The following is a 13,094-nucleotide window of genomic DNA, read 5'->3' as shown; positions in this document are numbered from 1 at the left end:
GTCTCAACCTTCTTTGGCATCATACTCCACCCATTATAAAATACTAATTCCGTCTCAAAATAAATATCGTTTTATTTCATTTCATCCTCATTATATTAATAATATATGTAGGTACAATTTACTAAATTAGTCATACTTATGAAGTATTATTTTTTTGAGAATTGAAGCATTATTAAGAAGAAATTAATAATTCTTTAATATAAGAGTATAGTTGAAAACAATTAATATTTTTGTCTTGAAATACTAAGTCAAAAATTATTTTAAGAATAAGAGAGTACAAATTAACTAGTAGCATTAATTAACATAAACAAAATTGTGCAGATAACTCTAGATAATAACATTATTTGGTAACCTAGAAAATGGTAAGTATTCATGCTGCAACAAGTTAGATGACGCTAATATTAAAAAAGCTATAATTACGTTATCAATATATATGACTCAAATCCTATGGAGAAAAATCTTTAAACTTCATTCCATATATCATACCATGAAGATTGTCAACTGAGTACGTATAGTATTGACTTTAGTTCTTACTTGTAAGCAGTCTAAAATTTGATGCATGGTGATGGTATGTAGAATGTGGGGTTGGCAAGTTTGATACATAAATTGGGACGGACAGGAATACCATTTAGACAGTACTAGCATATTGAGGCAGAATGGTCCAAAAGAGCGGATGGCTTGGGTCAAAATAAACCGCTGCTCTGATGAACGATGAAATATTTTGGCAGCAAACAAATATTTGTCACACACAAGAAGATTGCCTTTATTCACAACTAAAATAGTAGTCTTATTATATCTATGAAATTGAATATTTTTGCAAATTAAATAGGCACTACTTATTAGATTCTTTCAACCATCGAAGCAGTTCAATTTTGGTAAACTAAATTGTATTAGATTCCTTCTACAACTAAATAACTGATTATTATAACTATAAAAGCTACAACAATAACTAGATGCAACATTCAACATCAATCAATGTGCTTCTCTTGGTTGGAAATCAAAGTAGTCGTAAAAAAGATCTTAAAATATCCGGGGTTTAGTCAAAGATCACATAGGACTTGTCCAATTAATACGATATCTTTATTAGCTAGGTATCCATACAAATAGTAGCTAGCCATTTCTTTTCTCTTCATGATAAAGTCCAAAGAGATATATAATGCATTGCCTGATCATATTAACAACCAGATGTTGTTGTCGTATAGCCAAAAGATTTTACTAGTGGGTATATTTGAAAGAGCAGTAGATGCATATATGTTGCACATTATGGGTGATTTTGGCAGAGGAATTTTTTTTTTCTTGAAAAATAAATAATTTTATTATTTATTTCCTGTTGTTTAGTACTCTAATGAATAAAAAATATATATTGTTTGGGTAATTTATACTATGTAATTTAGGAAATTTTATAGGCGTGAGGACGTGATGGGAATTGGGGTCGGTGATGGCGCGAGGTGGGGTAGTCAATGGATGGAGGAGATCATTGGAATAGGAAAAAGATAATAAGCTTGAGAGGTTCTTATAGAATTTGTTTTATATTTATAATTGTGGTGTTTAAGTCAGGTTTGCGTGTTCACCTTGATTAATTTTCAAGGATACATGTCACTTTTTAATTAGCAATATTTATCGGATAATTTTGTCCACCGAAATTTGAACAGATGAGAAAAATTAAATAATGTTATTTTTTTTATTTGTGTTAGCTTGGATTTGAATCTGAGACGGTCTCATGTTCAACTCACCTCATTGACCACTAGGTTTTCAGTTCCAACATTGTTGAGTGCTAGAATTTGTTTTTTCTCTAGCTACTTCCACATGAAAGTCATTTTCTTAATCTTTAAGATATTTATTCCTAGAAAAAAAATTATTTTTCAGAATATTTTAACAAATCAAACATCAAAAACTTTATAAAAAAAATTTCCACCGTATGAAACCGTCACTATGTTTGGCTTGATCTTTTGCCAATAAAGACACACCTCTTATGTGGTGGCTAGTAAAAGAAGTAGTTGTTCTGACTATATTTCTAGATTAATATATACACTGCTAGCTAAATATTCGACAATATATAGCAGGCAGCGTGTGATATAAAGATAGCGCATCAAAAATAAGATGAGAGTGGAGATGATTGTCGATCAAAACATTGAGAAATTGTTTCCCATTTGGGACAAAGACAAATAGACAAGACACATCTCAAATTCCTTTCCACCTACTTCGACCTTTTTTGCATCATAATCTACCTGTTACTCATTCTGCTTCAATTTATGTGTCATTGATTTTGAGAGCCAAATGAATATTCTTTTAACTACAATTATTTCATATATTTTAAATATTTCAAATTATTAATTTTTAAGATTTATAATATTTTTTACATAATTTTCAAATATGCAATTTTGTTTCAAAAAAAACTTTAAAATTCTATGTCCTAATTCACATTAAAAATTTTGAATCTCTGAAACGTTTGAACATAGTAGTACTAATCAGTAGCTTTAAATTAACTTCACCTACCAATTGAATTGAAGAAAAAGAAGAAGGTTGAGCTGGATAGGAAGTGTAAAGGGTCGATTGAGTTAATTTGGACGAATTAAAATAAGTTGAATAAATTGATTAGATCACATCTCACTCAAAATCTGTTTCCGTAAATCAACCAACCCATTTTTACAAAACTACAAACACTTTAAGGTGTACTTCCAAAATTTATGTATCAAAGACAAATACAAAAATACCCTTCCCCCCTTAAATTATCATGAAAATATCTTTTGAAAAAAAAATTTAAAAAATAAACACAAATCCAAACGGTGTTGGGCCTAAATATTGAACGATCTATGTTTGGGCCACAAGTCTCAAGCTATAACGTTTGCTACTTTTCTCCACTATAAAGGCGATAGTGAATTTCGTCCTAATTGGTAAATTACGTGCATGTGATTCTCATTCCACGTCAGTTCTATAGCCTTAGGTAGTACAACTTGTAGCTTAAATTTCTCCTAACATCATTAAGAAGATAGACATTTGACTTTCTGGCTGTAGCAGAGTTTTCATTGGAAGGCAGGTTGGTTTGTTCTTCCATTACCCGAACATGAAATTAAATATTGTGATCCACCTATATATGCCACGGTTAACAACTTTAATGATATATGTTGCACAATTTAACAGCAGTGATGTGTATAGTGAAATTAACTTGTTGTCACACTTGAGGATGAGTTGTATATGGTAGCTCTTCTACATCTGAGAGCAGTACTTATAGTAATGGTGATCCAAGTATAGTGGCAACGATGATAGTTAAGAAAGCTCAAATGAGGTGGACCATATTTCCGTCTGAGACAGGAATTCCCTTTTCACAATTGTTGATTGCACGACAATAATTGAATATTTTTTTGATATGTGCCTCTCTCTCTTCTTCTGATTCCCCTTCCCCTGGTACCAAAAAGAAGTTTATTCTTCAAAAAGCGTTTTTACTTCCCCTGAGTAAGTATTGACCATGTTACTTTGAATCGATTGCTTGGGATGCTTACCTATTATTGGAGATATACCTATAATTCATGCTTATAACTGAAATGTTGTCACCAGAAAATCAACAATTCAGCAGCATATAATTCTTAAAAAGTTTGGGCCATTTTTATATACTTTGTGATTTTATTGACCCAAAATAGTAACTCGCCTAATCTTGGACAGGTCGGCATAAAGTATACTTATTGAAGAAAACAGAGTATACTTATCAGTAGACGAAGATTGAAGATAGAAGAGGAAGAAGAAAAGAGAGATTAGCCATGGAGCTTAAAGCTGTATTTGGAAAAATGTAGAAAATATTTTTAGTACACCACCTTCTAAAGCATTCTTACTTATATACACACGTGCCTTTCTATCTTGGATATTTTACTTAGTTGGCTAAATTAATTACTAACAACTAACTACCATTTACCACAACCAAATAACAACTAACCACTATTTACAACAAACCAATAACAACTAGTAACTAACTAATTAAGTCACAACCCCTATTTTATCACTCCCCCTCAAGCTGGCAGGTACAAAAATATCCAGTACGCCCAGCTTGGAAACAAGATATTCATGTTGTGATCTGTGCAGCCCTTTCGTCATTATATCTGCTTGTTGTTCATGTGTACTCAAAAACAAAAGCTTAATCAGTCCCTTTTGAATCTTCTCTCGAATGAAATGACAGTTTATTTTTATGTGTTTCGTTCTCTCATGATATACCGAATTTGCTGCTATCTGTAACGCTGCTTTACTGTCGCAAAAGAGCTCCACTGGCATTTCCAATTCTTCACCTAGTTCTCTATATAGTCCAACAATCCATATTATTTCAAAAACAGTAGAAGCCATGCTCCTGTATTCTGATTCTGCTGAGATTCTTGAGACGGTTGTTTGCTTCTTTGACTTCCAAGAAATCAAGGATTCACCATGTTTGATCAAGTAACCTGTAACTGATCTTCTAGTATTTGGGCATGATGCCCAATCAGCATCACAGTACCCTATCAGTTTGTTCTCATTTCTGCTACTCATCAATATTCCCAGGGCAGGATTCCTTTTTATGTATCTCACTATCTTTAGTGCTGCTTCCATATGAGATCTTTTTGGCTTCTGCAGAAACTGGCTCAAGGTTTGAACTGCAAAACAAATATCTGGTCTAGTTAAAGTCAAGTATATTAATCTTCCAATCAACCTCTGATATGGTCTTATGTCCTCCAATATTGGATCATCTGTTGTTCCTGCTGCTTCATCCACTTCTTTGGTTGTCAACTTAACATTGGTATCCAGTGGTGTCCATGATGGTTTAGCTCCAGTTAGACCCACTTCTTCAATCATTTCCAAAGCATATTTCCTTTGGTTCATTAATATTCCCTTCTCTGATCTGCAGAATTCAATTCCCAGGAAGTATTTCAGAACTCCAAGGTCTTTGATCTTGAATTTGACATGCAATTCTTTCTTGGTTTGCTCAATCATTATCAAGTCATTTCCAGCTATCAGCATATCATCAACATATACCAGAATAACCACAATTTTTTCATGCTTTCTCTTGATGAATAGTGAATGATCCAGACCACTTTGGAGAAAACCAAGAGTAAGCAAAGCATCAGTAAGTTTTACATTCCACTGTCTGCTAGCTTGTTTAAGGCCATATAGGGATTTGACTAGCCTACATACTAAGCTTTGTGACTCCCCCTGGCTAGAAAATCCCTCAGGCAGATTCATGTACTCCTCATCATGTAAATCACCTTGTAAAAAGGCATTATACACATCCATTTGATGAATGTGCCAGGCAGAAGCAGTAGCTATGGATAACACACTCCTCACTGTGACCATCTTCACAACAGGAAAAAAAATATCTAAGTAATCAAGTCCCTCCCTTTGATTATAGCCTTTTGCAACCAATCTTGCCTTATATCTTTCAATTTGACCAGCAGCTCTGAATTTCACTTTGTAAACCCATCTGCAGCCAATGGGATGCTTACCTAGAGGTAATGAAACCGGCTTCCAAGTGTGATTGTCTTCAAGGGCCTGAATCTCTTCTTTCATAGCTTGGATCCAATGTGGATTGGAGCAAGCTTCATGATAAGATTTTGGTTTTGTAACACAAGAAAAAACAGTTAGACACTGCTGATAAGAAGAAGAGAGATTGGCATGGCTCATCACATGAGAGAGGGGATATGGAGTTCTTGCTGCAACACTGTTGGAAACATAATCCATCATCCAAGTAGGCTGCTTTCTTTGTCTGGAAGAAGTTCTAATAGTTGGTACTCCAATGGGAGGATCAGAGGCAGCAGGGACTGCACTAACAGGAACTTCATCAGCAGGAAAATCATTCAAGGATACAGGGTTAGAAAATACCTCAGTAGGGATAGAGGTAGGGGGCTCAGATATAAAAGGATTTGTGGAAGGATTTAGGAAGATAGGACTGGTGTGTGTTTGTGTCTTAAAGGGAAAAATATCTTCTTTGAAAAGCACATCTCTAGATAAGAAGAAAGAATGTGTGACCAGGCTGTACAATATATAGCCTTTAGTCACTGAAGAGTAGCCTATGTGTACTGCAGGCACAACTCTTGGATCAAATTTATGACTTGATGGCAACTTCTTGGCATAGCATAAACAACCTAAAGTTCTGAGATGATTAAGAGAACAGCTGTGACCATGAAATACCTCAAAAGATGTTCTGCCCTTTAAGGCAACTGAGGGCAATCTGTTCATCATGTAAACAGCACCTAAAACACAATGACCCCAAAACTTTAAAGGAAAATCTCCCTGAAATCTGATTGCTCTGGCTAACTCCAAAGTGTATCTATGTTTTCTCTCAACCACTCCATTCTGTTGAGGGGTATAGACACAGCTTCTTTGATGCACTATCCCATTGTCCAGAAGCAGCTACATACATTCTGAATTGACAAATTCAGAGCCATTGTCTGACCTGAACACCTTAATGGTTTTATTGAACTGAGTTTGGATCAGCTGTATAAAATTACGAAGTACTACTACAACATCACTTTTAAGTTTGAGCAAATATATTCAGGTCATACGTGAATGATCATCAACAATGGTCAAAAACAATCTATATCCATCAACAGTTTGAACATGAAAAGGACCCTACAGATCCAAATGCATCAAATCAAAAATAGTAGAAGACTTAGTGTCACTAACAGGAAAAGGTATTCTAGTGTGTTTAGCAAGAGGACACAATTCACACTTGTCCAAAGCCTGTTTGCAATCATCATGATCAATATCTAGGAGCTTCTGCATTGCACCAACAGAGGCATGACCCATTCTTCTGTGCCACAACATGATGTCTATTTTATTCTTTGTGGCAATCAATCCTCTGAGCAGTTGTTGCTTGTCTTGTGGGTTTGTTATTCTGTGCTTCAACAAATAAAGGCCTTCCTTATCTCTATCAATCTCCAACACCTTCCCACTTGAGAGGTCCTGAAATATGCAAAATTCAGGGAAAAAATTGACTGAACAGCACAACTCCCTGGTAATCTTGGCGACTGATAATAGATTATATCTAAAGTCAGGTATGTATAGCACTTTGCTTATAGTGTGGCCATCAATTATTTCACAATCTCCAGCATGAGTTATATTTACTACCTCACCATTAGGTAGATGCACTTGTTTATCAGTAACAACAACATGTTCTGCCTGTAACATCCGTTTGTTAGATGTCATATGATTCGTAGCTCCACTGTCTATTATCTATTCTTCCCTTTTACCTTTTACACAAGATGCTGAAACATTACCTGATTCCTCAATCATTGTCACATTTGATGCTAGAATATTACCTTCCACATTAGGGGACTCTGCATGCGACAACTTCCCCATGTTTGTTGAGGAGGTTTCCCCTTGATGTTCCTTGTCTAGAAATTGCATCAATCGATTGTAGCGATAAGGATCCTCTAACAACTTCATCAACTGATTGTAGTGACCCTCAGAATCATGAGGTAAAGCTGTTCTTCTGTAAGGTTCATTGTCAGGTATTTTCTCTTTGAGTCCTCCAGGCAATTTGGGAGCTTTTTCCTTCACATTGTATACTCTTCCTCTAGGTTCATCTCTTAGTGCTTGATAGCCATTGTTTCTCATATCTCCATCACGTGTGTGAATAGAATTGGGACCATTTGGTTTTCTTTTAAATTTGTAATCTAGAGGATACCCATGCAATTTGTAGCAATCCACTTTTAGATGACCTCTCAACTTGCAGTAATCACATTGCACATCCATATTCTTCTTGAATCGATTAAAATTTCCTCCTCGATTTGTCATGAGAGCTATGATTTCTTCATTCATGGACGACCCAGTCACATTGATCATAACTCTTTGACTTTCTCGCTCAATCATCATAGAATAAGCTTGATTGATGGATGAGAGTGGGACTAACATCAAAATTTGACCTCGAGATTGTTCATATGATTCATTCAGTCCCATTAAAAATTGCAGCAGTTTTTGCCTCTTCATAAACTCCTCGAAATCGCGTGATTTCTCGCAATCACAACCAGTAAAGGAGGCTAGACTATCAAACTCAGCCCACAGCAAACGCAGTTTCATGAAATACTCAGAGATGCTACTCGTACCTTGAGTTGTGGTTACGATTTCTCTGTGCAGCTGGAAGATTCTCGATCCATTAACCTTATCAAAACGTTCCTTCAGATCGTTCCACACAGAGCTTGCATTAGAAGAATATACGATTCCACTTAGTAACTCCTTCGATATGCAGTTCATTATCCACAACAAAACTATCGCGTTGCATCGCTCCCACAGATCTGTTAAATTTGTACCAAAATTAGACTTTTTACATGTTCCATTGATGAATCCCAACTTGTTGCGTCCAAGTATGGCGATTCGCATCGAATGACTCCAAACCGAATAATTTTCAGATCCGGTCAACTGAATAAAGATCAACATCACTCTAGAAGTATCTGAAGCACTTAGGTACAACTGGTGGTTGTGACTCAGCTTTTCTGGTAGCTCGTTGTCCAAAACCTCCGCCATTGTTTCTCTTACCGATTCCAACAGCTTTGATCCTCAACCAGCTCGATCTAGACCATATCTATGGCCGACGACTCTGATACCATGAAGAAAACAGAGTCTACTTATCAGTAGACGAAGATTGAAGATAGAAGAGGAAGAAGAAAAGAGAGATTAGCCATGGAGCTTATTTGGAAAAATGTAGAAAATATTTTTAGTACACCACCTTCTAGAGCATTCTTACTTATATACACACGTGCCTTTCTATCTTGGATATTTTACTTAGTTGGCTAAACTAATTACTAACAACTAACTATCATTTACCACAATCAAATAACAACTAACCACTATTTACAACAAACCAATAACAACTAGTAACTAACTAATTAAGTCACAGCCTCTATTTTATCACTTATTTATAGCTAATAATTGTATGAAACTTGGACTAATTCTAGGTAGCTCAAGTCAACCTAAAGAACAGTACTTTATCAAAAAGTATAAAATAGACTTTGCTTTGTTCTCTCCATCTATCAACCAATCTACATATGTATTGTATAACCTCAAAAAAATGTCTTGGTGATGATTAAAAAAATTTGTGATTCATTTCTAGTTCAATTTGACTTTATCAACACTGTTCCAAGTGAATTTCTGTCCATGATAGACGACCATGGCTGAACAATCGTTAGATTGTTTTCGTGTCATCAAAATTTATAACAACTTGCTAATGAACCATCAAAAAATCAAATGAAGCGCTTGCTGCACAACTTTTACACACCAAATTATTTGAATATTATTGTTTCCGAGTTCGAATTCATTCCATTAGCATAAATAATAACACATTTATAAGCCTTAGTTTTTCGTTTGTTTTCACAACAACTTTTTCGAACGACATAAATTTATGCACCATAATATTTCACAAATTATATCCTACCTGACTTTTTCTTTAAAGAAATTATGCATCATTAGTTCGGTTTGAAAGATAAAAATTAAAAATTAGTCTATTGAACAGACAAATGGTGCAATCTCTTCTTCAAAACATTGCATCAGCTACTGTGAAAATTTTAGTAATACCTCGGGCTGACCACTTTTTAACCTGTTAATTAAAAAATAATCACTATTATTGAATTCAAAATTTTACAGGTAAAACTCATGATCATGTCTATTTTTCAATTAAAAATGTATGAAAAGTGGCTATTTGTGAACTTTATCCGTGAAAAGTTTCATCGGTCCATTTAACTATCCATTAACAATGGGCCTGACGGTCGTTGTATGGCCCAAAAGTTCATATACGGCTACTAAAAGTTCAAAAAACCTAGAACAAAGCCTCCATTTTTGCAAAGCAGAGAGTAAGGTCTCTGAAGAACAGAACTCAGAGCGGAGGCGCCGGAGTATTTTGCAGAGGCACACAAGTATTATTTCAATCCATTTTTGTTTCTATTAGTAATTCATAAATTCTGTGTATGTAGATTACATATCTATACGTTCAGACATTTTGTATGTAGATTAAAAAATGCAAGTAAATTTTAGTTGAATTTTCTTAACAGAAAATGGCAGACAAGGCAGTTACAATTAGAACAAGGAAGTTCATGACCAATCGTCTTCTTGCAAGGAAACAATTCGTAAGTCTTAAGACGTAATATTAATGTTAATACTAAGAACAGTTGTTACTGTGCATATATTAAACCTCATTCTTGTTGACCTGTTTTTATCTGTTCTAATGGGCATGCCAATTTTTCAGATTATTGATGTTTTGCATCCTGGAAGGGCAAACGTTTCCAAGGTTTGACAAACTATTTCATCTGGCTTATTGGTTTTGTTGCTTTATTTTTTCTGAGTGCCTTGCAAGTTCAGCTAATTAGTGTTTGTTAATGCAATTATTGATTATTAGAATGAACTGGCTATTGAGTAGTCATATAGGCAGCCAACTTAGTCTGAGAAGCAAATGTGTTTATTTGGTGCAAAATATATCTTCTTCCAAACTAGGCTAGAGGAAGAAGGTTACCATAGGTTAATGTCAGCTTGAAAATTGTCTAATTTTTGATGAACACTTAATAAGGGATATAGTGTATCTAGTGTATTGGAATCCAACTAGTTTATAATTATTACTCCCTCTGTCCTAATTTATGTGAAGTTGTTTGACTGAGCACCTAGTTTAATAATGAAAAGAAACTTTTGAAATTTGTGCTCTAAAATAAACCTTAGATATTTTTGTGACCTTAAATCATCTCATTAAGAGAGAAGTAAAAGTTTAAGGTCAAATTATTACTAAATATAGAAATGTGTCATTCCTTTTAAGACGGACTAAAAAGGAAAGAGTTTTAACATTAATTGGGACAGGGGGAGTAATTGATATAGTAGAGAGAGGGGTTGAGAACCATGGTTCAAATTTTCTTTTATCTGTCCAAGGCTCCAAGCCTCGTTGGATAGGGTTATCTACCGGTACATGTGCTTGTGGGGTAGGACAAATTGGTGGATAGAGTTACTCGTACCTATGCTTGTTGGATCTAGGATGTACCTTGTGGAATTAGTTGAGGTGTGCACAACCTTGACCCCGTCTCCACGATTCCCCCAAAATAGAGAGAACTTATATCTCATGTGATTGTTATATGCTTTTGGTTTTGATATCTCACCTGCTTAATATGTCCTTTCAGGCCGAGTTGAAAGATAAATTGTCAAGGATGTATGAGGTGAAAGATCCCAATGCAATCTTTGTGTTTAAGTTCAGGACCCATTTTGGAGGAGGCAAATCTACTGGTTTTGGCTTGATCTATGATTCTGCCGAGAACGCAAAGAAATATGAACCAAAGTACAGGCTGATCAGGGTAAGAATCATTTTAGTGTTTCATTTTTGCATAGAAGTCACTAAGTCAAGAAGTTTATGTGATACCAAAACTCCTTAATAAGTTTCATAGATGGAATGGATCTATAATATCACTTCACGGTTTATCATCTTTTGAATGGTTTTTGTAGTTTTAGTATCTTATCTTTAGACATCCCTATGAGGCCTTAGCGTGAAAAATGTTGCGATATGGTTTTCAAATTGCACTTTGTGTCGATTTTGTTCTTTAAGAGAGTATAAGTAAGGAAACTATAGAAACAATTTTCTTGTTTCTGAAGATTTGTTTGTGCTAAGAGTTGAGTTGGGTGCCAAACGTCTTGCATCTAGTTCATCTCATTGCTACTTTTTGTTTTTTGTGCATAAACCATCTTTTAGATGAATTTGTAGTAAAGGATCATTGCATGGTATCCATCAATGCAAGAATCTTAATCCTAGATAAAGTTCAGTAAAAATGTGCTTACAAGAAAAGATTAGATGGCATTACAAGACTCGCATGTGCAGTTTCATCATTGCAGAAGTTGAGTGTCTTACACAAATTCACTAATATTATCCTTATGCTCTGCTGATATCGAAAAGTAATTGCAAGCTGTAGGTCTGCATTTCTTTAAGCGGTGCTGTAGAAAAGTCTGCATTAATTTGAGCTATGTTGTGTTAAATACTATTAGACCATAAAGACGTGTGGTTCTATAACTAATCTCTTTCTCTTGTCCTTTCCTTGCTCATTCAGTTGATTCTGGTTTTGTGTTGCATTTGTCTCTGTTGCCTTTTCTTTTGTATGTTTATCTCCATGATCTGTTTTTAGCATTGTAACCGTGCTAATTCAAGCACTCATCTTTAAGTAAAGTAGATGCTTTAGTTTGTTGCTCTATTATGTTAAATGCACCTTCAGTGTTAAACTTGTGGGCTTAATGATTGAATTTGGCTGTAATTTTTTTTGGCTATTTTGTTTTACTATTGAACAACACTTGCAGAATGGATTAGACACAAAGGTTGAGAAGTCCAGGAAGCAGATGAAGGAGCGGAAGAATAGAGCCAAGAAAGTACGCGGTGTCAAGAAGGTAATGGTTTTTATTTTGGCCTCTGCAGTTGCAACATTGTGAGGTTCTTTTGATTTTGGATCACTTACTTTATTCTTGTGCTGATACACTGGCTGCTTGCATTTTGCAGACTAAGGCAGGAGATGCCAAGAAGAAATGATCTGCCAGTAATAGTTCCTTTAAGCCAAATGCAGAAAACGTTTTCGTTATTATTTATGTTTCTCTGGACATTTATGCAGAATCTTTTCAATTTTGGTTGAGTTACTCAAATTATATTTGCATGTTAATGTGCAAGTACTTCTTAACTTCGAGAATTTGGAAGTGTAGCGTTTTTCTCAACAGTTTCTTTGTTTTACAATCACCATTTCAATTGTTGCGGCAAGGATTATGATTAGGATACTAACTTATTGAAAAGAATATCTTCTGGATGACCAACATTCATTTAGTTCTTACTGCCCAATTACCAAAACTTATAAGGTGGAAAGTAAAATATAGTACATGTGAACACTTCCATTTAGTTTTTTTTGCTGCCATCAAACACCTTTTTTTATGATTTTATTTTTGTGCGGTTTTCCACCCAATGTCCATGGATCCGATCAAATTTGGATCTTATACTGCAAAGCTTATTTTGGATGGCGTTCTCAATAAGATTTTTTTCATACTCAAGATTTGAATTTGAGATTTTTGGACTCTGGTTAAGGGCGTAGTTATTGTATCACAAGCCATGTTGGTTTTGTTAATGATATTGCTGTAATGTTATAGTC

The 13,094-nt window shown here is 34.9% G+C and overlaps 1 protein-coding gene across 2 annotated transcripts; it reads left to right on the top strand.

The window, feature by feature from the left end:
* The first annotated feature begins 9,755 nt into the window (after positions 1-9,755).
* LOC129901231 (40S ribosomal protein S24-1-like) lies at positions 9,756-12,671 on the top strand. 2 transcript variants are annotated; one of them, XM_055976358.1, is made up of 6 exons: positions 9,756-9,863; positions 9,999-10,073; positions 10,193-10,234; positions 11,106-11,276; positions 12,265-12,351; positions 12,461-12,671. In XM_055976358.1, exons 2-6 carry the CDS (start codon positions 10,002-10,004, stop codon positions 12,488-12,490), a joined length of 402 nt encoding a protein of 133 aa, XP_055832333.1. In that variant the 5' UTR covers positions 9,756-9,863; positions 9,999-10,001; the 3' UTR covers positions 12,491-12,671. The 2 variants fall into 2 exon arrangements, with proteins under 2 accessions (XP_055832333.1, XP_055832334.1); XM_055976359.1 differs by having other exon boundaries at positions 9,772-9,863; positions 9,982-10,073.
* The last annotated feature ends 423 nt before the right edge of the window (positions 12,672-13,094 follow it).

The sequence above is a fragment of the Solanum dulcamara genome, chromosome 8 (assembly GCF_947179165.1).
Source record: "Solanum dulcamara chromosome 8, daSolDulc1.2, whole genome shotgun sequence".
In the NCBI taxonomy this organism is placed as follows: Eukaryota; Viridiplantae; Streptophyta; class Magnoliopsida; order Solanales; family Solanaceae; genus Solanum; species Solanum dulcamara.
The sequence above is the reverse complement of the archived record's forward strand: the minus strand, read 5'-3'. Positions and strand labels throughout refer to the sequence as shown.